The 27,512-nt window shown below is 42.2% G+C and overlaps 1 protein-coding gene across 1 annotated transcript in view; it reads left to right on the top strand.

Annotated features, from left to right (window-relative positions):
* DNAH3 (dynein axonemal heavy chain 3) overlaps positions 1 to 27,512 on the top strand; it is a 184,433-nt gene that overhangs the window by 119,599 nt on the left and 37,322 nt on the right. The window contains exons 39-49 of the mRNA XM_029576090.1: positions 1,639 to 1,768; positions 13,080 to 13,322; positions 13,822 to 13,925; positions 16,643 to 16,937; positions 18,785 to 18,964; positions 19,137 to 19,260; positions 19,351 to 19,507; positions 21,140 to 21,283; positions 24,154 to 24,820; positions 24,902 to 25,067; positions 26,622 to 26,838. Of these exons, the coding sequence (XP_029431950.1) occupies positions 1,639 to 1,768; positions 13,080 to 13,322; positions 13,822 to 13,925; positions 16,643 to 16,937; positions 18,785 to 18,964; positions 19,137 to 19,260; positions 19,351 to 19,507; positions 21,140 to 21,283; positions 24,154 to 24,820; positions 24,902 to 25,067; positions 26,622 to 26,838 (2,427 nt within the window). The remainder of the gene's footprint in view (positions 1 to 1,638; positions 1,769 to 13,079; positions 13,323 to 13,821; positions 13,926 to 16,642; positions 16,938 to 18,784; positions 18,965 to 19,136; positions 19,261 to 19,350; positions 19,508 to 21,139; positions 21,284 to 24,153; positions 24,821 to 24,901; positions 25,068 to 26,621; positions 26,839 to 27,512) is intronic.

Genomic DNA, 27,512 nt, shown 5'->3' on the forward strand with positions numbered 1-27,512 from the left:
TAACCATCTATTCATATAACAGCAGATATAAACTAGAACCTACAGTGTAGAATACTGATTAGGCAAGGAGAGAACCGAACTGCTAGCTTGCGAGAGAGATACGGTGGGAGGGGATGGGAAAGATTGAGGCAGGGGGATTGTCAAAACTTAGAATACAGATCAAAACTTTAAATACATGTCTGAGAAGAAGACAGAGGGTATTTTGATGCAACTCCATTGCTCTCTGCTTCCACGGCAAGGGTTAAGGGAAACTGGATTCAAACGGCATCTGAGGGCCCTGACTTTTAAGGTTTGGGAAACTGATAAGCATGGGGGTCACCTGCACAGTGCGGCAGATACTGGTATAAGCATAAGCTTGCTGGGCAGGCTGGTGAATCATTTGGTTCTTTTCTGCTGTCACTTCTGTGTATCTATACATCTATATTATATTATGTTATAGATTGCTTATATTATTAATGTAAATAATGTAAATAATTCATCTTTTCTACTCAACTATCTTACTCTAATTCTCTCCCCAGTTATATGACCCTGTTGTAATGTAACTTTTATTTTATTTTATTTTATTTCTCTGCACTTGTCTTTGTTTTTGTGCACACCCTCTTGTTATTTGTAAACCGGCATGATGGGGTTTCTAATCTCGAATGCCGGTATAGAAAAACTATAAATAAATAAAATAAATAAATAAATATTATACATGTTGTCTTGTGGTCCATGCTGAACAGTTATTGTAATGGAAGTTGGGGAATATAAAATTGTGTAAATAGACAAATAAATAAACTTGGCCCTGGCTGGCCCTGAGACCAGCACCATTTTTAAAATGCAGGTGGTATGGCAGAAGTGCCTGAGACTCTCTCGCACCCTTTTCTCCTTTCAAAACCCCAGGTGGAGGAACTAGGAGCCATTGGGGGTGGGGAAGGGGTGCTGTGAGGAGGCCAGATGTGCTGCTAAATAATACGTGCAATTTGCTAGCGCATACTATTTACCAGAATGAAAAATCCAAATAAAATTCTGAATTTTTTTTTTTCGGAATGCACCTATTTATATTCATTCCATTTGGAAGAAACAAAAAATGGACTCATTCGGCATGGTTTACACATTTTGGTAACATGAGTGCACATCCCTGTTATCTGGTTAATTCCAGACATTAGCCAATAAAACCTTTTAAAAATGTACTTTAGTGTATATTTGGCATGCCACAGTACAGAGAAAAAATGTTTGATTCCGCACATCTGAAGCTTATGCAGATTCAATCACTTTTCATGATTAATGTATGTAGCACAAAGAAGGCTGCAAAGAAATATAATGGTATTTTAAGAAGGCTGTTACATGTAATCCAGATGATATTGTTTCTTGCTCTTTAGACAGCCTAGTGCAAAACACAGCTCATGTTAGGGAACCCACTGTATTGTATTGATATTTTTGTGTGTCTTATCTTCAATCATTTTCAAAATTGTGGTGATTTGTTTCGGATAATATGTTTGATATAGATGATGCTTCACATTAATATTATTTCTACCAATTCATTTTATTTAAAAATATGGTATAAGCTTCTCTTTTTTTTGCACAGAGGCTTTGCACAACATAGTGCATGCTTTCTGAGCCCTGTTCTTTTCTAATTCTTTAAATTTTCCTTTGCAGGTCGATGATATGTTTAATTGGCTAGTTCAGCCTTCTTTAAACTTTATTAGACTTCAGTGCAAATTCTTAGTACAGTCCTCACCTATGCATCTGGCCTATTGTATGATGAGATTGTTTACATGTCTGCTTGGTAAGTGCTTCTTCTTGTTAGGCCAAACATTCAGTTTCATCTTGTATACTGTGACTGCTGTTCTAAAAAACAAATAGTATTTTTGAAGATCTCTTGTGCAATTAAAATATGAAGATGTCATAAGTGTTTACTGTTAACTGAATTATCCATAGTTTATTCTCCACTTTATATATCAGTTAGTTTAAAATGGCATTTCTGTTTGAGTGTGTAATTATCTTTTGTTGGGCCGAAAATGCTTTATTTGCTACATTATTCTACCTTTATATTAATCTAAACAAAGGCATAACAGCAGCCTGGATGAAGACTTCATTTAATAGTCTTCTTTATGAACTACTAGCTCTGGTCCATCTGAAATACTTGTATTCCAGATTCTTACCTTAAGTCTCATCGATTACTGCCTCTTAACTGGGTTTGCTAAATTAATTTTGGCATGGCATGGGTAAATGTACTTAGCAGCTCACGTTCTAACTCATCAGTTTTTGTTTTGTTATTTGTAAGTTGTCTGTTGGTGGTAGGGAAGATCTTTTCTCCATGGACAAGCAGCAAAAATAGCTAAATAACTACACAGATAGGTGATGTCATCCAATGTCACCAATTCGGTCCTTTCTCTCTTAGCTTAGAGCTAACCTAACCTGCTGGCTGGTCCCGGCCACATGGTCGCCTGATGCTGCATCTTCTCGGCTGCTCCCAGTAGGCCCGGTACAGCCTCTTCTTTGGTGCGCAGCAGGAAGCCATGCCGAACTGCTTCAGCCATCCTTTCCCCGGTGCGGCAGGACACCGTGGGGACATCAAGGCCTGAGCCACCCTCCCCGAAGCGATCACCTTCACCTCTCTAGGAGCCCACTCGGCCGATTCCCCCACATTTAAAGAGCCAGTGGTGGGAAAGGCCAGGCATTGACCTCTGATGACATCACAGGCTGGATCATATATAAGGCTGCCCCAGATGCTCCTCCAGTGCCTTGGCAATAGGTCGACTCCTCCTGGAATAGTACTTTGCCTGCATTCCTGTTTTCTGATTCTGTCTTTGCTGTGGTTCCTGAGTTTGTGGCTTCCATCCTTGTTCCGGTGTCCTGGTCATCTCTGGATTCCTTCGTCTGTGAGCCATCTCCCTCTCATCTGTTTTCAGTGCTCCTCCGTGTTCCTGTGGCCTTGTCTTCCTCCTGGTTGTCCATCTTCTTGGACTGATCTTCTGACTTGACCCCGACGCTGCCTACCTCCACCTGCCTCTGAACTTCGTCTGTACCTCATCTTGAATGAATGCTGCCTGCCCCTGACCTCTGCCTTGTTTCAATCCTGCTGCTTGTCATCTGTCCAGATTGCGGCCTGCCCATTTCTCTTCCTGCTGTGCTGGCCGGCTTCCTCTACCCAGTGTGGATCTTCACCTTCAAGGAGGCCCATGCCTAAGTCCAGTTGGTCCCAGCACCCAAGGGCTCAACCTAAGGGGAACGAGGCCTGGTATTGGTGAAGTTCCTGTTGGGCCTCTGCATCTGCCAGCTCTGCCTGCCAAAGGTGGAGACCTGCAGGGCTCTGCCCTGCTGGTTGCGTCAACTCTGCTTTGGCAGAGTTGACGCATGTGTGGCACGTGTGGCAGTTCTTGTGTTGCTACCTCTATGTGAACCATCCTCAATCATATTTTGTCCACTCGTGTCAGGAGCAGGGCAGAGGGTCCTTTACTCCTGGTGGTGAAGAATGAGGTATCTTTTCAAGATATTTGGTTAAATAGCGCATTATCCAGCCACACAAGCCTGCATAACTTGAAAGCCTATCTGGCTATATTCAAACATAGCAGGTTAGGTTTTTTTATCCAGCTATATGTAGCCAGATAACTTTAGGCTGGTATATTCAGCCAGATATTTCTCCCAGTGAATATAAGGGACAAGTTATCCAGTTAACTTTAGACAGATAACATGTCCACTAACCGGCCTACTGAATATGGACCTCATAGTGATTTGATGCATGGCACTGAAACACCATAGTGCAGAATCCGCAGTGCCAAGGCAACATGGTAGAGCATAATTGGTGCCAAAAGACAAAAAAAACAACAGTGCATACTTCCAACACGGGGTGCGGGCGCTCTATGACTCCCCGAAGGCTTGGGTGAAAGTGAATGGAGGCTACAGTTCCTGCTTTGATATTCAGAGAGGTACTAGGCAAGGCTGTCCCCTCTCGCCTATGCTATTTGCCCTTTTCCTCGAGCCCTTGACCTCCAAAGTGCATCAGTCCTCTGGAGTCACTGGTGTGGAACTTGTGGGTATACATTGCAAAATGTCGCTTTTTGCGGATGATGTCCTTTTTACCTTGACTAATCCCTATGATTCTTTAACAGCGGTAGTGGGAGAGCTTGAGGCCTTTCATAAAGTGGCTGGGTTCTGAATTGTTAAATCTTACTCTGCCCTCGCTAGAAGTGGATCGCATATCTGCAGCATTTCCTTTTTGCTGGGCAAAACAATCTATTAAATATTTAGGGGTACAGATAGGGGCTAAACTGACTGAGCTTTTTGATCATAATTATACCCCGTTGTGGCGGAAAATTGATCGGGCCCTTCAGAGCTGTTTTCTACTTTGCCAGTACTAGTTCCGAAAGCGATACTTAAAGTCTGGCAAAAGAAGTTTTTTGATTACATCTGGAACAGACGGCCACCCAGGGTTGCACGTGCTGTTCTCTTCCTTCCTCGTAAGAATGGGGGTAGGGGGGGTCCCGAATCTCGCCTGGTATCACGGGGCGGCGCGCCTGAGGGCAATTGTTGATACTTATCATACATATGACCGAAAGCAATGGGTACATTTAGAGCAGGCAATGATTGGGGTAATGCCATTACAAGCTTTATTTTGGCAACCAAAGCATACCTGTAGACCTCTCGATTTCATGCCAGTTGCTCTACAGGCCACGCTTGCCAATTGGTCTCACTGGAAGGCTAACATGGTGGGTTCTTTTCTCTATCACCAATCCTCTTACCTTTTCCATAACACAAGTTTTCCAGCAGGTCTCACGTCCCGACTATTCCACAAATGGATGACCCAGGGTATAGTTAATGTTTGTCATTTTTGGAAAGAGGGTAACTTAATGTCGCCTCAGGATCTCCAGAATAGATTTGGAGGGGATTTACAGCACTTCCTGGGGATGGTTCAGGTTCGGCATTTCCTGCACAATTTATCAGTTACCCAGGTGGTCCGCCCCACTAACTCTTTGTTTGAGACATATTGTGCACATGCTGATAAGGTTACAAGGGTCATCTCCAAGCTCTATAACCTTTTGAATTCACAATCCCCTTACCTATTTTCTCATATACGGGCATGGACGGTTGACCTTGGGGATGTATTAACTGAGGATAACTGGGATATTGTGTTTTAGCAAACTGCTAAAAGCTCAATTTCATCTGTAATTCAAGAGCATTGCTATAAGTTATTGTATCGGTGGCACTTGACTCCGGTTCGGCTGGATGCTATGTACCCTCATGTTTCTGATCAATGTTGGAGGAATTGCGGGCAAGTGGGCACATATCTTCATATCTGGTGGACATGCCCTTTCGTGCTTCCTTTCTGGGACAACTTGCAAAAATGGCTGCGGATCGTTACTGATATGGATATTCCCCTGCACTCTACCCAAGTGTTGCTTCTCCTTCCCAGCAAGGCTTGACTAAGCCTATGCAATCCTTTATATCACAAGTCTATATTGCAGCTCGTTGTGAACTTTCCAAAGCATGAAAACTGCCCCACCTACCATCTTTGCCTGCTGTGATCCATAGACTTCATTCATGCTACAGGATGGCCCACCTCACTGCCCTTCGTCGAGATCAGATGCCTGCTCTTCGCCTTTCTTGGGAACCCTTTATCAAGTGGCTTGCCACTCAATCTCTGCCAGGGGGCACATAAGATGCCTGTTTACTCTTTATTTTTACCTTATCCCTTTCTTGTGCACCTTTTCGAACTTGCCTAAACATGGACAAGTAGAAATAACCACCCAGAGTCATTTTTGTTACCTCATGAGATTTATTATGAGTCATTTACTCTCGCCATTACACCTTGTATTGTATGCTATTGTCATGCTGTTTTGAACAATCTGCCTACTTTCCACCTTGACGTTACTATTATGTATCCATTTTTATGATATACCTGTTTAAAGAAGAGATGGGAGGGGGAGGGGGGATTACAGGGGGTTTATTCTATGATAACCTTATTGACTCACATGTTTTCTTTGTATCACACTGTTTTGATATTTTTGTCAATAAAACTTTACATTAAAAAAAAAACAAAAAAACAGCGCATAAACTCCATGATATGAAATCATCAGTGCAGAAAATGAAACATAAAGATAAAAAAGCAAAGAAGAAAACATATTCAGCCCACAATAGTATTTATTCTCGGTCAAATAATTCAAAAAGCAATTTTGCATCACCCCCCATCTTAGACGCAGCAGTACCATCCACTGAAGGAAGATCTCTATTGTCATTGCCACCAGTACCAGAAATGCGTTCATTTGTGAAAAAACTGTGGTCAGATTTCCTTAAATCATATATGAAAGATTTAACAAGCAAGGAGATACCAACCCAAACTCTCAGCCCCTCCCCGGAATGCCCTCAAAACACCCATTTTTTATCTGTCTGGATTCTAGCCGGGTAGCTAGTATTTAGCCGGATAAGGGGGGGTGTTGGAGGACCTAGCTCTAGGCTGGGTGAACTGGTGGATGAACTGGTGAAACTGGTCATGGCATGCACGCGCACCTGTTATAACAGTCCCCCACTTGCGCGACTCATACCTGACTTTACGCGGATTTGAGCACCTACTTGCAAAACCAGGCGTGGTATGTAATAAAACTGCCATGTCTCTGGGCGTGGGCCAACGCCCACACATATCTGTGTGCTCGCGTGTCTGTTTGAAAATCACCGTCCTGTGGGTAAACTTATGCAGGTCTGTCCTTCATGTGCATACGTTTACATGGACTGAGTACAGCTGTTCCTGAGGGGCAGGGTGGGCGTTGAATTTTCAAAAGCGTGTGCAACACATCTCAAGAAAAGTTCCTGCCACAAATTAGCAGGTGTAACTGTGCAGAGGTAGTTTATATGGGATCATTTTCAAAACAAACACATACACTTAAGCTTTGAAAATTGGTGTAACTTATGTTATCCCAGGACAAGCAGGATGCTAGTCCTCACATATGGGGTGACGTCACTGACGGAGTCCTGAAGCGGGAAGCTTTCTGTCAAAGTTTCTAGAAACTTTTGACTGGCCCTGTGAGGCCACTGAGCATGCCCAGCATGCTATGATATTCTCTGCCACAGGTGTCTCTCTTCAGTCTTCGTTTTTCCGCGCTGCAGTCAGCATCGCGGACATAGGAGCCGTTGAGAAATTCTCAACAATTCTGACTGAAAAAGTCAATAATACAGATATTCTCTCTCACATTTTTTCTCCTAAAGGTCACTTTACACCGGCTGGTGAGTACCTAAGTCTCATTTTCAAATTTTCTCGAAAAAATTTTTCGTGTAAATTTCGCTTTTTGCCTCGACGGCCGTCGACCGCAGTATGGCTACCGGTTTTAAAAAATGTCCGGTATGCGCACGAAAAATGTCCCTTACGGATCCGCATCTCGAGTGCGTATTATGTCTCGGCGAAAATCACGACGTTAAAAACTGTCCGCAGTGTGCCGAAATGACGCCGAAAACAAGAAAATCGAGACTGGAAAAAATGGAACATCTCTTCCATCTCCAGTTAATGCCGTCTCCTTCCACTTCTTCGAAATCTCCGGCCGGAGCGAAGCAGCGGATATTGCTTAAAAAATCAATCGGGGGACCGTCGGGAGATCATTCATCGCCTTCGTCTACCTCAGCGAAATCCGGCGAATCCCAAAAACATAAACACCGCCATTGAAGGTCGTCGACATCCGAATCTACATCCCGGAGTCCGCCGACAGCAAAGTGGCCACGCTCAGACGAGACCTCGGGGTCTGGGCCTCCTCCGATCTCAACGCCTGAACCACTACAGGGCCCTGCAGTGGTTCCAACGCCTCAGCCTTCACCACCGCTTACAACGACGCTCACAACAGCAGTTGTAACGCCGGAATTATCTGAAATGATAAAACAAGCAATTTCACAGGCTTTGAGGGACCAATTGATTTCCGACGACTTCGTCGATGCCGATGCTACAAGCATCGATGCCGGCAACATGGCCGATGCCGGTGGGACCACCGATGCCGGGGTCTAACATGACGCCGAGGAATCTGAAGGATTCGACATCGACGTCGACACCAGGAATACTGACTTCGACGTCGACATCCATATATGCGCAGATACCGTCCACGACTTCAATATCAATACCCATGATACCTCCATCGACCTCGAGACAATTCTCGACGTCGATGTCGAGACAACCAACAGCACCATCGAGAACATCAGCCATGGATGTCGAGGATATTCCAGATATGCCTTCAATACAGGAACTCCTTCACAAATACCAGGATGTGCTTCATACAATGCCAAAGGAACAGCATTTTTCAACTCAACCAACTGATGATCCACTGCCAGGTCCATCAGGACTCCATCTGCCTCACAAACCCACAAAAACAAAGGGTTATGGACAGGAGGAGGAAGATTCCTGGGACAGTCAAGACACAGAATCTTCTGAAGATTTTATGTCCGAGCCCTCACCTCCTGAAACCAAGAAAGAAGTCCCCACCTGAAGACCTCTCTTTCTCCAACTTCATACAGGATATGGCAGACACTATTCCATTCAAATTGGAAACTGAACAAGATTCAAGACAGCACACTTTAGAAGTATTACAGTTTGTGGACCCCCCCAAACAGGTCATGGCTATACCAATACACGAAGTGCTTTTGGACTTACAACACCGTATCTGGGAGCACCCATCCACAGTATCACCGGTAAACAAGAGGGTGGATTCGTCCTATTTGGTACAAGCAACTCCAGGGTACCAAAAGGCTCAACTACCGCATCAATCTGTGGTAGTTGAGTCTGCACAGAAGAAATCAAAACGAATTAGGCCCCATTCCTCCAACCCACCTGGAAAAGATCATCGCTTCCTGGATTCTTTGGGGAGGAAAGTTTACCAATCCTCAATGCTAACATCCAGAATCTCTGCATACCAGCTGTACATGACACAGTATCAGAGAAATTTATGGAAGCAGATGGAAGAGTTTACCAATTTACTACCTGCACAATTACAAGAACCTGCACAGGCCATAATCCATAAAGGCCTGGAAGCAGGTAAACACGAAGTAAGAGCGGCCTATGACAGTTTTGATACAGCATCCAGAACTGCAGCTGTGGGCATTGCTGCACGCAGATATGCATGGCTAAAAGCTTCTGACCTCAGGCCTGAGGTACAGGAAAAACTTGTAGATCTGCCATGCAGAGGAGACAATCTATTTGGGGAAAAAGTCCAGGAGGCAGTCCAACAACTAAAGGATCACTCAGAGACTTTACGCCAATTGTCCCAAATGCCTCAAGATCCTCCAACACAGCCTCCTCGCCGACCTCCTCGCAGGGAAACAAGGAGGCCTTATTACAGGCCACGCAGATACTACCCCCAAACATCTCGGGGTAGATCTACAAGACCTCAGCAGCAACGCACTCAGGCTAGGCAGCCTAGAGCACCCCGTGCCCAACCCCCACCTCAGACAGGCCCTGCTACTGGGTTTTGAGAATCAAGCCAGAGAACAAATCTCTCCTTTAAACCCTCACACACAGATTCCAGTGGGTGGAAGAGTGTCCCTATTTTACACACACTGGAAAACAATAACAACAGACCAATGGGTGCTCTCTATAATAGCACAAGGCTACAAACTCAATTTCCTATCAATTCCACCAGAGTTTGTACCGAGAGCCTACCCACAACAGGAGTCTCAATTGATTCCCCTTCAAACAGAATTATCCTCCCTTCTGAAACTCAGGGCAATACAATCAGTGCCCCAGTCTCAGAAGGGAAGAGGATTCTACTCCCGTTACTTCCTCATTCCAAAGAAAACAGGAGGCCTACGTCCCATCCTAGACCTAAGAAATCTCAACAAATTTCTAAGGAAGGAAAAGTTCAGAATGGTTTCTCTAGGCATTATGCTTCCACTTCTTCAAAAAGGAGATTGGCTTTGTTCTCTGGATCTTCAGGATGCTTATACTCACATCCCAATATACCCTCCTCATCGCAAGTACCTGCGCTTCATAGTAGGTCATCAACACTTCCAATACAGAGTCCTTCCATTCGTACTCGCCTCTGCTCCCAGAGTGTTCACAAAGTGTCTAGCAGTCATTGCAGCACATCTACGCAAAACAAGGGGCTCATGTATTTCCATATCTAGACGACTGGCTCATCAGAAGTCAGTCTCTACAAGGAGCTCTCGATTCTCTCAATCAAACAATTGCAACCCTGCATTCGGTGGGATTCCTGATCAATTATCAAAAATCTCATCTAACACCAGTACAACTACTTCAATTCATAGGAGCAGAATTGAACACCAACCTGGCCAGAGCTTTTCTACCAGGGGACCGGGCAGAAACAATCTCCTCACTAGCAAGGCGGTTCACGTCACAAACACATGTAACAGCCCACCAATTTCTAACTTTGCTAGGCCATATGGCCTCTACAGTTCACGTCACACCCATGGCACGTCTAGCCATGAGAATAACACAATGGACTTTAAGATCACAATGGATCCAAGCCATTCAACCATTACATACTCAGATTCAAGTAACCCACCAACTACGTTCTTCTCTACTATGGTGGGTGAACAAGGACAATTTGTGCAAAGGCCTACCCTTTCAACAACCAGTCCCACAAATAACACTGACTACCGATGCATCCACCTTGGGGTGGGGAGCTCACATAGGCAAACTCCAGACACAAGGTACCTGGACAAGTCGCCAATTCCAACCACACGAATGGTCCCTGGATCCCACAGTAGTGACCAGGATATTTCAACATTGGGGACATCCAACAGTAGATCTCTTTGCATCACCTCTGAATCACAAAGTGGACAACTACTGTTTCCTATACAACCGGAACAACAGGCCAGCCAAGGATGCATTTGCTCGCCCCTGGAACTCAGGCCTGTTATATGCGTATCCTCCGATACCACTCATAACCAAAACTCTAGTGAAGCTACAACAGGACAAAGGGACTATGATACTCATAGCCCCATATTGGCCTCGACAAGTATGGTTTCCCACACTTCTAGACCTCTCAGTCAGGGATCCCATTCGCCTGGGAATAGCTCCCACTCTCATAACACAGGATCAGGGTCGGTTGCGCCATCCCAACCTGCAATCCCTATCCCTGACAGCTTGGATGTTGAAAGCTTGATCTTACAACCACTCAATCTTTCATCCCATATATCCCAAGTTCTTATAGCTTCACGCAAACCTTCCACACGGAAAAACTATGCTTCCAAATGGAAAAGGTTCACTATGTGGTGCAAGCAAAAAGATATTAATCCTTTCACTTGCCCTACAAGCTCTTTACTAGACTACTTGTACCATCTTTCAGAATCTGGTCTCCAGACTTCATCTGTAAGGGTGCACTTAAGTGCAATTTCAGCTTACCATACTCAGGTAGCAGATGCACCTATCTCTACACAACCTCTCGTTAGCAGATTTATGAGAGGTTTAACTCACCTCAAACCACCAATTAGACACCCAGTCACACAATGGGATCTAAATTTGGTTTTAACAAAACTCATGCGTTCTCCATTTGAACCCATAGATTCCTGTGATCTAAAATTCCTTACATGGAAGACCATCTTCCTAATAGCTATTACGTCAGCTAGAAGGGTTAGTGAGTTACAAGCACTTGTCACATATGAACCTTACACTAAGTTCTTACATGACAGGGTGGTTCTCCGTACTCATCCTAAATTTCTCCCTAAGGTAGTTACGGAATTCCACTTAAACCAATCTATAGTTTTACCCACTTTCTTTCCACGGCCTCACTCTCACCAAGGAGAGAGGGCCTTACACACCTTGGATTGCAAGCGTACTCTCTCTTTCTACTTAAAACGCACTGCACTCCACAGAAAATCCAATCAACTTTTTGTTTCCTATGACCCAAACAAACCAGGTCAAGCAGTGGGTAAACATACTCTATCCAATTGGCTAGCAGATTGCATACAATTTTGCTATGAACAAGCAGGCCTTCCTCTCCAAGGGCGAGTAAAAGCACACTCAGTAAGAGCAATGTCAACTTCAGTAGCACACTATCGTTCAGTGCCCATACTTGACATATGTAAAGCTGCAACATGGAGCTCTCTTCATACATTTGCAGCACATTACTGCTTGGACAAGCAGGGAAGACAAGATTCAAACTATGGACAGTCTGTCTTAAAGAACTTGTTTCCAGCTTAATCCCAACTCCTTCTACATCCATCCTGCTGTGATCTTCGGCTGCCTCTTTTCAACAACAATACTACACTGTTGACTCCATACAAAATGAGTCAGCCTCTAGCTTGCTAATCACCCATATGTGAGGACTAGCATCCTGCTTGTCCTGGGATAAAGCAAAATTGCTTACCTTGTAATAGGTGTTATCCCAGGACAGCAGGATGTAGTCCTCACAGAACCTACCCGCCACCCCGCGGAGTTGGGCCTCATAATTTTATTTCTATTTTATTTTGCTAACGCATTTGCTATTTACGAGACTGAAGAGAGACACCTGTGGCAGAGAATATCATAGCATGCTGGGCATGCTCAGTGGCCTCACAGGGCCAGTCAAAAGTTTCTAGAAACTTTGACAGAAAGCTTCCCGCTTCAGGGCTCCATCAGTGACGTCACCCCATATGTGAGGACTGCATCCTGCTGTCCTGGGATAACACCTATTACAAGGTAAACAATTTTGCTTTATTATTTGCTTACTTTGTTATGCAAAATTACCCCCTGAAGGTTTATGCTAACTTCCCAAACTGACTACCATGCCCATAGTGGCAACAAGGAACCATAATTATCTTAATCTCTACTTATTTTCAAGAGTTGCTGGGGCTGGAATGATTTTATAAAAAAAAAGGCATTTGGATGGTGGCCTCTCGCTGCTCTGCATTTTCATCTTCTCAGTCTTTCCCTTCTCCGCAGTAAATGAATATTTTAGAGCTGCATCTCATGGAGTAACAGGTTACATGAAGACATTTTTATGCTAGTAATGTGTCTGATTTATATTTGTTCAGAAGTTTTAAATATTTTCACCTGCCTTTATATTGACTGAATTTTTTTTTTTAATGTTTAGGATGCTGTCTCTTGCTATTTAGAAAGATGATTTAATTGTTTAATTTTATGTTGTTTAAAATTGTTTGTTAGCTCACTTAAATTTATGTTTATTTAGATGAAATTGTGGACTCAGGTTCAGACAAAGAGGATAAGGAGACCATGTCCAGTCAGCAAATCACCTTATGGCTACAAGGGCTTTTTCTTTTTGTTGTGGTTTGGACTATCGGTGGAACCATCAATGCAGACAGCCGAAAAAAATTTGATATTTTCTACCGGAATCTGATAATGGGAATGGATGATGAAAATCCTCGTCCCAAAAGTGTAAAACTCACAAAAAATAATGTGTTTCCTGAAAGAGGTACATTTATAGTTGCTTTTATATTGTAATGTAAAATTAAGTAATGTTGCATGTCTTTCTGTAGACCCATGAATGTATTTCTGTAAACTTTACCACCCATTTGTCTGTGAGTTCAGACACTGGCAGAGGCTGTCAAAGCCAATATCAGCATCAGAACCGATTGAGCAGGATGGATACCTGCCTTGCCAGTGATTTGATTGTAAGTTTCTTGGTCACGTGCCTTCCAAATCTCAAATGTGGCTATTTCACACTCAAGAACAATTTCTTCCATTTTTCTCAAACTATCATTTTTCTTTTGGTTCTCTTGTCACAGCCTCTTTTCAAATGCCCAACAAGGGACTTTCAAACATTTCTAGCACAATTATTTTTGCTTATTTGCCTTAATTAAATTGCTGGATCAAAAATAATGTAAAATATTGTCCTGCCATTCACTATAAAATTGTAATGTATTTTCCTAATAGCAGATTTATGTTTCTAATTTTTCTTCTTCCATTAATAGGAAGTGTCTATGACTTTTATTTTCACAAGCAAGCCAGTGGACAATGGAATATTTGGACCGATTACATTACTAAAGAACAGCAAACAATCGAAGCTGGGGCCAAGGTATCAACTCAAGCTTTTTAGGAACTTTCCTTCAGAAAATGCAAAGGAATGGCTTAGAAGCATAGAAATATAGACCATGTGACCCATCTGTCCTGCACATCCACACCAACTGATGACCTCTACCATCCCTACCACTCCCTCGCTGATCCACTGTGCTTGTCCCAGGCTTTTTTGAAGTCAGATATTGCCTTTAGATTTTAGGGGTGTGCATAGGAACATTTTTTATTTCATGTTTTGCTTTGCTTCCATTTGTTTTCATTTTTTGGTTTTGTTTCTGCATTTTAGCATGCACTAACTGTGTTGCTTCAGACTATAAATGACATGAAGTCTTAAAAGTCTGGTTGTTTGGCCAACTTTGACTCTAGAGAACACTAGGGTCCATTTACTGGCACTTTGTTAAATTATTTTGTTGGCATTTGGTGACAACTGTGAGCTCGGATTATTTTATGGGTAAGATCAGATTTATTTTAATCATCTTGTTTAGCAATTGATGGGGACTTTTATCTCATTTTGGAGAGGGACGGGTATGGTTTAATGATATACATGAGATTCTGGGATTATTGCTGATGGATTGTATAATGATGGATTATTCTGTTTAACTTATTGGTGATTGCGTTGTAAAATGCATTGAGACTATATTCGGAAAAGCAGAGAATGGATAACTTATCCAGCTAAGTTAGCCAGATGAGTTATCAGGGATATTCCAGTGGGATAAACATCCCTCTCAATATACACAAATAAAGTTATCTGAGTGTCTTTAGTCGGATAAGAATAAACCTACCTGGCTGTGTTTGGGTATGGGGTTGTCTTTGTGTCTGATAAAGAGTATGTGTCTTCGTTGGTGTCAGTATGTATGTGCCAATAAAGTTTCTGCAATTTATTTATTTATTTATTTATTTAACACTTTTTTATACCGACCTTCATAGTAAATAAACCATATCGGATCGGTTTACATAAAACAAGGGTATAACAGAAGCAATAAATAAAAGTAATTAACAAGAAAAGAGAATAAGATAAAGTTACATTTAACAAGGAGTAAAAACTTGGGAAGCTTAAGAGCTGGAAGGAAGATAAAGGCCAAAAAATAATTAAAGAAGCATAGTCCAAAAGGAATTTGGATTAATGCAAAAGATGCTTTATTCAGTAAGTGCCAGAGTTCTTCGTTTGAATGGATGTAGGACTTTAATCTTCTACGTCCAAGTGACTAAGGGTTGTCTGGAGGATCATCAAAGGCTTGGTGGAATAGCCACGTCTTAAGTTTTTTTCTGAACGTAATGAATATTCTGCAATCTAAAAATCTGTTTGTGACTGAGCGTGTGTTTGTCTGACACTGGCTGGCAGCATCATTACTTGCAACTGGTTCAAGAGCCAGGCCAGGGATCCAGGATATATCTCTATAAGAGATATAAGCAGATATGTAGGGTGTCCAATCAATTTGCATGGATGGAATGGGGACTGCAGCTCTGCTCATCCCTGGTCTAGAATGTGCTCAACTTCTTAGTTATTTAGGAAAGATGAAGTTTATTTTAGAGCTATTATGGCTTAATTCTGCCGGGTTCTAGGGTTGACTCGGCATGCTTTTGGGAGCTGTTGACATGTGCTGAAGGGAAAGTGCATAAGGGCATCAGATACCCCATGGGCTGATTTTGAAAAACTTCCCTGGGCTATTATTTTCCTGCAATCCGCTCCTGCCCTACCCCTAAGTGGGGTATCAGGGGATCCAAGGGGAGGAGGGTCAGAAGAGATTGTGGGGGATAGGGAGGGTGGGGTGGGGGGCAGGAGGTGTCTCGGTAATGTTGCTAAAAATAGCAGAAGAAGGGGGCATTGGCCTCTAGGTGCTATTGATACTTTTTTTTTTTAATTTGGTGGGTTGGGTACAAGATCGGGCGCTAGCCCATACTTATTTGAAAGTGTTTCGTGGGTTGAGGGCTGCAGGATCAATTTTCTTTAATTTCTTTTTTCAGCACTTAGCCATACCCATATAATTTTAGCCCTGCCCTCCTGTGATGCATGTCCAGGCTTAGCCAAGTAACTGATTCAGCTAACTCTACTTATTCGGCTAACTCCAATATTCAATGTGGCTAAGTTAACTCTGCCCCAGAATGTCCTCGGTACACCTCCTACTTATCCCGATAAATTTTATCTGGTTAATGACCTAGGCGGATAAAATGTATCCTATTTGGGGGTCAAATATTCAAACCTCAAATTAATCAACTAACTCAAAAGTTATCCAGACCAACACTTTGAATATTGACCTAATTGGTTTTAATGATTGTATTTCACATTGAACGAATGTGCTAGTATGGATATTGTGGAATATGCATTTCTTATTAAATTAAATTAGATGGAACAAAACAAGAAATATTATTAATTTTTTCTCTGTTATTTTAAATGATTACACATCCCTATTAGTTTTTTGCGTTGGTATTTTCAGGGGATGTCTTGTACCATGACAGCATAAAAAATACTGAACAACTGGAATATCTAATTGGATTGAAAAGTATATTCCTATTTTATTGACTGTCTTGCTCACCCTTGCATATGCTTGTTACATTCTTAGTCTTGTTTAATTCCCACTCACATTTTGTATTGTTGCATTGCATGTAGTGAACTGTTTAAAGTCTTGTCAATGTGAAACAATTTGCTTTGTAATTTTGTGTGCCCCAGAATTTTTTCTGTATTCACATCTATGTGCTTTGTGCTCTCTTGAATGACAGGTCTCTGATCTTATTATTCCAACAATGGAAACAGCCAGGCAGACTTTCTTTTTAAAGACCTTCTTGGAGCATGAAATCCCTCTGCTACTTGTGGGGCCTACAGGCACAGGAAAATCAGCAATTACCAACAGCTTTCTCATCCAGATGCCAAAACAAACATATACTCCCAACGTCATCAACTTTTCAGCAAGAACATCAGCTAATCAGACCCAAGACATCATTATGTCAAAACTAGATCGGAGAAGAAAGGGAGTATATGGGCCACCAATAGGAAAGAAAGCTATTGTTTTTGTTGGTAAGGAAATATACATTTGGGGCGTAAGATACGCGCATACCCCCCGAAAACCTGCCCCAAGCTCCCCCTGCCCGTGCCGAGCCTATGTTGAATAGGCTCGGCGGCGCACACAAGCCCCGGGACGCCCGTCGGGGGCGGGGCCGCTGGCGTGGTTCTGGCCTGGGGGCGTTTCGGGGGCGTGGCCAAGGCCTCCGAAACTGCTCCCGGGCCGGGGAATCGCGCGCCGGCGGCCGGCCAGTGAAAGAATTCAAAGGGGCATGGGATAAATGTTGTGAATGCTTTAAAGGTTAGAGGATGGAAATGAAGAAAAGAGTGTAAGGGAGTGACTTGCTGGTGTGGCAGTTACTACCTTTAACCAAAAAGCCTTGATACTGTTGATGCAACTCCACCATCGCTCTCTTCTTCAATGGCAGCGGGAAAAGGGGAATTGGATTCAGACAGCAACCAACGAAGGTCCCAGCTTTTATGATCTGGGGAACTGATGTGCAGACATGAGGGAAAAAAATACAGGATTTCTTCTACAGCCAAGTCCATTAGCAAAGCACGTTAAGCAGCACTGTCTGAATTTTCAGGAAGGCTCCTCATCCAGTAAAAATGTTGCTAGCAGTAACTTTTTATGGGTTATCATAAGGCTTGGGGATAACTGCACAGAGTGGCAGTTACTACCCTTAACCTGCACAGTGCAGTGGATACTAGTATGGGAAGCTTGCTGGGCAGACTGGATGGACCATTTTGGTCCTTTTCTGCTGTCATTTCTATTTTTCTATGTTTCTATGTTTACCCACTGTCTGCCATTGCCAAGCAAGACAGCGCATCACATCCGGCTCCCCGCCGCATTTCCAAGCAAGGGAGCCAAACTACTGTCCCAAAATGTGTTTATTTATTTATGTATCACTTATCAACATTGCGCTGATTCACAGATAGGGTCCTGTCCCCAGTCCAAAGGGATGCCCCTCCCCCCCCCATTAACCCCAGCTGTGACATACAGTAGCCATAAAGATTAAATTAGTTGCTTTTTTTTTTTTTTTTTTTACTTTAACAAAATTCACCTACCTAATACCCACACCAATACCCCCACCAGTTCACCACTCGCACCCCTAATAACCTTATCTGGGTAGGTGAGATTGTCGCAGGAAGTGGAGTGAAAGGGGTCATCTGCATCGGCGCCGTGCTTTTAAATGGTCTGCTGCGTCATGAAAGGGTACCCGGCCTTCCCCCTCCCCGCTTGCACACGGCCGACCCGGACCCACAAACGACCATGCATGTGCCGTCATGCAGCGTCGCCCAATTGAGTAAGGCACCGCCAAGGGAGAATGAAAAGAGGGCGATGCCCACCACACCGGGGGTCTGGGGGTGCAGTATGTTGAAAAAGGGGGCCGCCCATCACAGTGTTATTGTGCGCCTCCGTGCACAGGGGTCTGGGCCTTTTGATGTTTCTGAGAAATAAAATCTAAAAATTCGTAAGCAATCAAAAACACTAAGATCCACATACTAGCCAGGTTTTAGACCAGAAAGGTTTAGTTTAATTTATTTATTATTTAATTGCAAATCTTACATGTGTAAGGCCCAGTCACACTAGAACAGGGGAACAACAAAAGATACTTCTCCTTCAAATGCTGAATGAAAATGCCACATGGCTCTCCAACCCCATCTTTTCTTGAGCAGGAACATGTCCTAGGCTAGTGAAGATCCCATAGGGTTTCAACCAAAAATAAAAACAGAACAAATATATTTTGGAGATATTCGTCTTCTAATTGGGCCTGAATGGATTTTTGCCTTAAATAAAACTTCAACTTTAATTATTATAATATTTTTTTCAAATATGCTTTGTTTTTCTCTTTTTCTAGATGACCTAAATATGCCAGCAAAGGAGATATATGGAGCTCAGCCACCTATTGAGCTTCTTAGACAGTGGATTGATCATGGTCATTGGTATGACAAGAAAGATACCTCCAGATTAGATATTGTGGATGTTCTGATTGTTTCAGCAATGGGTCCACCAGGTGGAGGAAGAAATGATATTACAGGTATGAAGCATTGGCTTTAGAATAGTTGTGGAGAAAGATGTTGACATTGCCATGAGGCTAGCAACTTTAAAAAAAATCATTTTAATTAACAGCAAAATCTGGATGGATTGAAAAAAATCACAGAATTAACTTGAACTAAAAAATGTGAATGACTCTATCTTGTTAATTACAGGACGTTTTACTCGCCACATGAATATTATTTCCATCAATGCATTTGATGATGAAACCTTAACAAAGATTTTTTGCTCAATTTCTGATTGGCACTTCAGTAAAGGATTTGATATTTCATTTTTGAGGTAACTGGATTATTGTGCATCTCTGACAGTTTTTCAATGACTTTATATTCTTAATGAATTCTAATTTTAATGTAATTGCAACTGTTTTAGATCAAGCAAGCTAATGATACAAGCCACAATGACTATATACAAAACTGCTGTGGAGAATTTTCTTCCTACTCCATCAAAGTCTCATTACGTCTTTAATCTTCGAGATTTCTCTCGTGTTGTACGAGGTGTGCTGCTGTGCCCACACACCCATTTGCAGGTATTATAATGTATAATTGATAACCACTTTATCAATGTTATGCTTTCCTAGTGATTGTCATCAATAATAGTTTATACAGGATGTTACAAAATTATTATAGGGGACTTGTATGCAAAGTCTCTTGACAGATCAATGATTGTTAGACCCTCTAGTTTGAAGATTATACATAATATAACCTAAACACACATTTCTAAATCAAGAATAGTCTAATAAATTCTCAAACATATATTTTCAAGCAGATTTAATTATAACATTTGGTAGCAAAGCTTATTTTTCCCCTATCATTTTGAATGACGAGTTACAGCAGGGCTGCCAAAACTTGTCCTAGTACCCCATAGTCCATCATGATTTCAGAATATCCATAATGGATACACATGATATAAATGTGCGTTTAGGGGTAGATTTTATAAATTTGCGCAAGGGCGTACTTTTGTTCGTGCACCAGGCGCGAACAAAAGTACGCTGGATTTTATAAGATACGCGCGTATCTTATAAAATCCGGGGTCGGCGTGCGCAAGGGGGTGCACATTTGTGCAACCTGCGTGCGCCGAGCCCAGCGCACGTTGCCTGTTCCCTCCGAGGCCGCTCCGAAATCGGAGCGGCCGAGGAGGGAACTTTCCTTCGCCCTCCCCCCACCTTCCCCTCCCTAACCCACCCCCCGGCCCTATCTAACCCCCCCCCCCACACCTTTGTGGCCAGATTTACGCCTGCTAAAAGCAGGCGTAAATCTGCGCGCGCCAGCGGGCTGCTGGCGCACCATCACCCAACCAGGGGGCTAGTCCGGAGGCCTCGACCATGCTCCCGGGCCGGCGCCATGCCCCCAGTCCCGCCCCGAACCGCCCCCTGACCCCGGTCCCGCCCCGGACACGCCCCCTCCCCGCCCCTTTTACGAAGCCCCGGGACTTATGCGCGTCCCGGGGCTGTGCGCGTGCCGGCGGCCTATGCAAAATAGGCCGCCGGCACGCGAGGGCCCTGCGAGCATAAATCCGGCTGGATTTACGCACGCAGGGTATTTAAAATCCGGCCCATAATGTGTCTTCAGTGTATTCAGATGTATCTTGTGCATATTCACTGTGGACATCTTGAAACCATGACTGATTGTGGGATCACCAGGACAGGTTTGGGAAGCCTTCAGGGCTTCCCAAACCTGTCCTGGTGACTCCCACAGTTAGTCAACTTTGTAGGTTATCCCTAATACATTTGCATATACTGGAGTGCGGTATATGCAAAATTATTTGGATGCGTTTTCATGGTGGACAAAGACTTGACTGGCTGTGGGGTCACCAGGATAGGTTTAGGAAACCCTAAACTAGAAGCTTTGTTTACAAACGTCCCCTCCCATCTACTGAGTTTGTAATAATTTTCACTCGATTTTTGACCTGAAAATTTGGAAAGAATGAAACCAGAAAATTAGATGACTTTACTGCATTAAATAATTCCACAGCAGGACCTTTGTAAAGATATGCTGCTGACCTTTTAAATGAGCAACTCAGTAGTAGAAAGAAGTTGTATCATTTTACTTACCGACCACTCTCACAAGTCTGTTTCCTGTTATACTTTTCATTTTTACAAAATTATTTTAATCTCCTGTTTTAACCATCTAATTTACAAGGCAGCTCTCGCCTCTTTTAGGATACAGAGAAGCTGATCAGACTTTGGATTCATGAAGTGTATCGGGTCTTCTACGATCGTTTAATTGATGAGGAGGATAGACAAATCTTCTTTCAGATGGTGAAAGAAACAATATCTAATTGCTTCAAACAGAGCATTGATAAGGTATGTTGAATTACTTTATTCACAATTGTTAAAGACCATTAGAAAATCAGGAACTAATACAAAGTTATCACAGTTTTTCCATGACAACCCCTGGATGGTTATCTTTATTTACAGAGGTCAAAAGATTCTAGGTTCTCTTTTGGGGCTTTATTTTCTTTGTAGGAAAGACTAAAGAGGTTAGGACTTTTCAGCATGGAGAAGAGACGGCTGAGGGGGGATATGATAGAGATGTTTAAAATGAGAGGTCTAGAACGGGTAGATGTGAATCGGTTATTTACTCTTTCGGATAATAGAAAGACTAGGGGGCACTCCATGAAGTTAGCATGGGGCACATTTAAAACTAATCGGAGAAAGTTCTTTTTTACTCAGCGCACAATTAAACTCTGGAATTTGTTGCCAGAGGATGTGATTAGTGCAGTTATTATAGCTGTGTTTAAAAAAGGATTGGATAAGTTCTTGGAGGGGAAGTCCATTACCTGCTATTAAGTTCACTTAGAGAATAGCCACTGCCATTAGCAATGGTAACATGGGATAGACTTGGATTTTGGGTACTTGCCAGGTTCTTATGGCCTGGATTGGCCACTGTTGGAAACAAGATGCTGGGCTTGATGGACCCTTGGTCTGACCCAGTATGGCATTTTCTTATGTTATTAGACTTCCGAGTAAATTGATCTTCTACAGTTGCCAGTCAAAAATTGCCCATGTTTGACTGGCAATTTCCTCCTGCTTCTTTTGGGCTTCCAGCTGAACTGGAAGTAGAGTTGGGATCCTGGTGCCAGGGACTTTCCTTCATAACCACCCAAGGATTTGACCCCTATTTTATATCCTTTCCCGTACCTTACTACATATCTAGTCTGATCGTTGTAGTGCCAGGTTTTCAGTCGGGGGCTATGCCCCTTGGGTCTTTCCAGAACCCACTTGTACAGCCAATAGGCCGATCTCTTCAGCTATTTTACCAAGACTGGACCCACATGGTTATGCACTAGAACCAGCTACACCGATATCAAAGATTTTTATGATCTCACCATTTTAGGTTCCAACAACAAAAACCAGCAGTGCAAACTACACTAAACAAACTTCTGCTGAAAGCTATGGGGTAGATTTTATAACATGCGCGCGGGCGGTTCCCAGTGTGTGCACATGGACGCACCAATTTTATAACATGCGCGCGCTGGCAGACGCTTGTTATAAAATCGGGTGGCCGCGTCCACATGTGCGCCGGATTTTATAATCCATGTGCGAGCAAGTGGGGGTGAATTTATGCAAACTCCACGCCTAACTTTCCTTCCCCTTCCCCTGTCCTCCCCACTCCCTAAAACTCACCTACTTTGCCTGTTTTTTTCTGTTTTATTACTTGCTGCTTCTCAGGAGCAGAAGTAATTGGCCGGTGTGCACTTCCTCAGGACAGCAGTCTTTACCCAACCCGATCTCTAGAATATTTGGGTGAAGCGCCTGATAAAATTTAATGAACAAATAAAAAAAATTCTCATCACAAATGGCACCAAAGGAATGGAACAATGACAGCAACAATAGACCTAGTACCATGGTCCAGAGCACATATGAGATCTGTACAAAGTCCCCTCCTAGCTCATTGGCCATCACAAACTCAAAATTATGAGTGTCGTCTCTCCCTCCCTGATTCAATGAAGTGAAGCCTGGCTTGGTGTCAAAAACAAGGAACCTGAAAAAAGGTGTAAGTCTAGAACCATCATCTTGGACATTAGTAATCACAGATGTGAGTTTAACAGGAAGGGGAGCACATTGTCAAAAACAAATAAAACAAGAATTATGGTCCCAGAAAGGAGCCAATAAGGTTAGCAATATATCACTTTCTCCTAGTATTTAAGGGAAAAGCTGTGAGAATTATTTGTGACAATGCAACAGCAGTAGCATATGTAAACAAATAGTGGGAATGTGAAGTCAGGAATATCCAAAGAGAGAAACCACCTGTTGCCCTGGGCAGAAAGAAATCTACAACAGATTTCTGCAATATATATTCCTGAACATACCCAGATCAGTCCAGACCATGGGTTGTGCATTCCTACCAGCAGATGGAGTCATAGAACTTCGAGCACTGCTACTTACCTGCCCCTATTCTGTGAAAACCCGCAGCACATGGGGTAAGAGCAGGAGCAGAGATGGAAGTGGGGGCAGGGGGCTGGCTATAATATTCACACATGTTAACTTTGGATTCCTTAAATATACTGTTCTGGCTATGCCACTGATACAAACCCATTTATATATATTTCTATCCCCTCATCTTTCCCAAACTAACCCAGTTTCAAGTTCATTTTATCAGCTTTCATCTCAAACAAACTAGTCACTCAATCTAATCATAGCCAGAATGTTTAGGCTCCATCTAGGCTCATTTGATCCCTCTGTGACACTTATCCCCCCAACCCTACCTTGTCTCTGTGTCTGATTGCTAATCCCAGCATTTGGTGTGTATTTATTTAGTCTAGGAACTGTGTGAGCCTTGGGCCTTGTTGAGAGTATTAGTGTCTTTAGAAAGCACAAGGGAACAGCTTATGAGCAGGGTACTTGTTCAGAGGCAAGAGGGAACCCAGCTGGTGGACGAGAGGCTGCCAGTGTTGGGGCATGTGCGCAAGTGCAGGTGGGTGTTTGGCAGGACCCTCCAAGTATCCCCAGGGTTGACTATAAGTGGGTGTTAGGGGTACTGCTGAGGGGGTGGGGATTATTGAGTTGTTAGGGGTACTGCTAGGACCTTAAGTGACAACATTTTATAAAGGTTATATCTTTACAGTGCTGGTTGTTAAATTGTGGTTATTTTGTCCTGGAAATTATTTAAAACTTTTATTTTTTTCATTTGAAGATTTAAATTTATATATCAACAATTGATATTTTCTTAGGTATTAAGTCACTTGGCACCTACTGGAAAAGTCATTGATGATAATATCCGCAGTCTTTTTTTTGGAGACTACTTCAAACCAGAAAGTGAAATCAAAATTTATGATGAAGTAACAGACTTAAAGCAACTTACATCAGTAATGGAATTTTACCTTGAAGAACATAATAATATCAGCAAGGCACCACTATCCTTGGTTATGTTCAAGTTTGCCATAGAACATATATCCAGAATATGCAGAGTCTTAAAACAGGACAATGGTCATTTGCTGCTGGTGGGCATCGGTGGAAGTGGCCGACAAAGTGCTACCAAGCTGGCCACCTTCATGAACTCGTTTGAGCTCTTTCAGATTGAAATCACAAAGAACTACATGGCCAATGACTGGCGAGAGGATGTGAAACGAGTCATGCTCCAGGCAGGAATGGCTGGCAAGGGCACAGTCTTCCTGTTCTCTGACAACCAAATCAAGGATGAGTCATTTGTTGAAGATATTAATATGCTTCTGAATACAGGAGACGTGCCCAACATCTTTCCAGCGGACGAGAAGGCTGAGATAGTGGAAAAAATGCAAACAGTAGCAAGGGCAGAAAGCAAAAAGATTGAACCTACTCCACTGGCAATGTACAATTTCTTTATTGAAAGGATGAAGGCAAATTTGCATATCGTCTTGGGTGAGAATAAAAGAATAATTGTATTACATTTAATATGATGATACTGTGAAATGAATTAACATTGTTTTGTTTTGTTTTAAGCTATGAGTCCTATTGGTGATGCATTCCGTAATCGATTGCGTATGTTTCCATCACTGATCAATTGTTGCACCATTGATTGGTTCCAGGCCTGGCCTAAAGATGCTCTAGAAATGGTTGCAAACAAATTTCTGGAAGATGTAGAATTGGATGATGATATTCGAAAACAGTTAAGTCTTCTCTTCTTTTGTTTTAATACAGTTAAGATATTGAATTTAATATTGTAACTGTATTTTCCATCTGAAATAAATAACCTTAATTCAAATTAAAGATTATTACTGACAGAAGACATCAATTAAGCTTCACTGTATTGGGGATATGTATTGCAGTCAAATATGCATGCTTATATTTTTTATGCTAATACTTAATAATGATTTGATACTTTGATTAACAAATCAATGTCATAATGTACATAAGGGCCATAATGTCCTGCTATCCTTTGATGACGCAAGATTGCTATGGCAGATTTAGAGCAATGCAGCAATAGGTATTAGACATTAATGATTAATTTTTTTTACTATATACATGTAAATGTCAGATAAGAATTGAAGCCAAAAATTAATTAATTTTGCCCCAAATCAACTGTCATTTATGACATCTATCTCTAACTTTAAGACCATGGAGACTCAACATTTTTAATAATTTGAACAATTAGATAATTAGATAAAGTTTTATTTCTGTTTCAGGTACATTTTTGCTTAACAGAATTTCCTATTTTCCTGTTACTTTTTGAAAGTATATGTATTCATTTTGATTGACAGGTTGTTTGCTTTACATAAAGAAGGGCCGACCTGATGGCCCAGTGGCAGTGCTATTTGCTATCGTGGATCAATTTCAAACCTTGCTCTTGCTGCCTTGAGCTGTCTAGGGCCAGGAACACTGAGAGGGAGCGTAGCTTGTATTGGGTTCTGAAGGGGAACTGCAGTCTGTGTCTCTCAGCAGACTGGGAAAAAAATCCCAGTAACTTTCAAAAGAAAGTTCACAGTGGCCTGAAAGTACTGCTGAACCAGAAGCCAAGTACTGAGCAGCAGAAGTTGTTGGGCAGTAAAAAAACAATAACAAATATTGAATCTTGCCTTTCTTTCAGAAAATGGTCTTTAAATTTGTGACCAAAACTGGAGATTATTGGAATGGTAAATTTTCATATGTCATAGTTAGATATTCTTCTTAGAATTAATTACTTATCTCCTCCCTGGATCTTAAATGTATAATTTATCCAATTTGCCTGAACTTCAGTGGTCTTGACAAGAGTCCTAAACCTGGTTCTCCTTCTCTGCATTATGCAATTATGTCGATACTGAAAAGGGTTTGTTCGGTTAATTTTTCAGATCTGAAATTCCCACCTATCCTACCAGCAGAATTTAACCTTGCTAAGTTAGCACCAAGATAAAATTTATCTGGATAAAATGAGACAGGCTATTCCTGGGGCATGGTAAAATTTAGCCAGCTAGTGATAATAAACTTAACTGAGTAAGTCTGGCTGGGAAAAATGCTGTCTTAAATGTAGCTGAATAACTTTATCCGGCTATGTTTTCGTTCATTAGATTGCTGAATACTGACCTTAATAGTACTTCTAAGATCTTGATATTTGAAATAAATATTCACTTCTTCATAAATAACAAGTATATTGCTCTCAGAAAATGTGTTTGCTCTGGAGAAATAAAAATAGAACTAATATGAAGGAAGATTTAAGTTGCAAATTCATAATAATGATTTTCCTTAGGGTTGTGTCAATGTGCAAATATTTTCAAGAAAGCGTCAAAGAGCTGTCTGGCAGTTATTATAACATATTACGAAGGCACAACTATGTAACACCAACATCTTACCTTGAACTGATTCTCACCTTTAAGACTCTATTAAGTAGCAAAAGGCAAGAAGTTGATATGATGAGAAATCGCTATCTTGTGGGTCTGCAGAAACTTGACTTTGCATCTTCACAGGTACGTTTATTTCACGACAATGAGAGATACATAGTTAAGTATTGGTACATAACAACAAAATTGTAACTCATAAAACTAATCCTATTTAGTAACAAAGTAATGATGGCAGAAAAGGACCAAATGGTTCATCCAGTCTGCCAAGCAAGAATCTTATGGTAGTAACTGCCACACTGTATAGGTTATCCCCATGTTTCTCCTTTATTGGGTGATAAGCCATCTTGAAAATTCAGACCGTAAAAGTCAAGGCCTGTGTTGGTTGTCATCTGAATCCAATTCCTCTCCCCCTCCCCACTGTCCCTAGTCCTTCTATTATTTGAAAGTGTAAATAACCGAGTCACATCAACTCGTTCAAGACCTCTCATGATCTTAAAGACCTTTATCATATCCCCCCTCAGCCGTCTCTTCTCCAAGCTGAACAGCCCTAACCTCTTCAGCCTTTCCTCATAGGGGAGCTGTTCCATCCCCTTTATTATTTTGGTTGCCCTTCTCTGTACCTTCTCCATCGCAACTATATCTTTTTTGAGATGCGGCGACCAGAACTGTACACAGTATTCAAGGTGCGGTCTCACCATGGAGCGATATAGAGGCATTATGACATTTTCTGTTTTATTAACCATTCCCTTCCTAATAATTCCTAACATTCTGTTTGCTTTTTTGACTGCCGCAGCACACTG

This window comes from Rhinatrema bivittatum, chromosome 14, assembly GCF_901001135.1.
Source record: "Rhinatrema bivittatum chromosome 14, aRhiBiv1.1, whole genome shotgun sequence".
NCBI classification, from domain to species: domain Eukaryota; kingdom Metazoa; phylum Chordata; class Amphibia; order Gymnophiona; family Rhinatrematidae; genus Rhinatrema; species Rhinatrema bivittatum.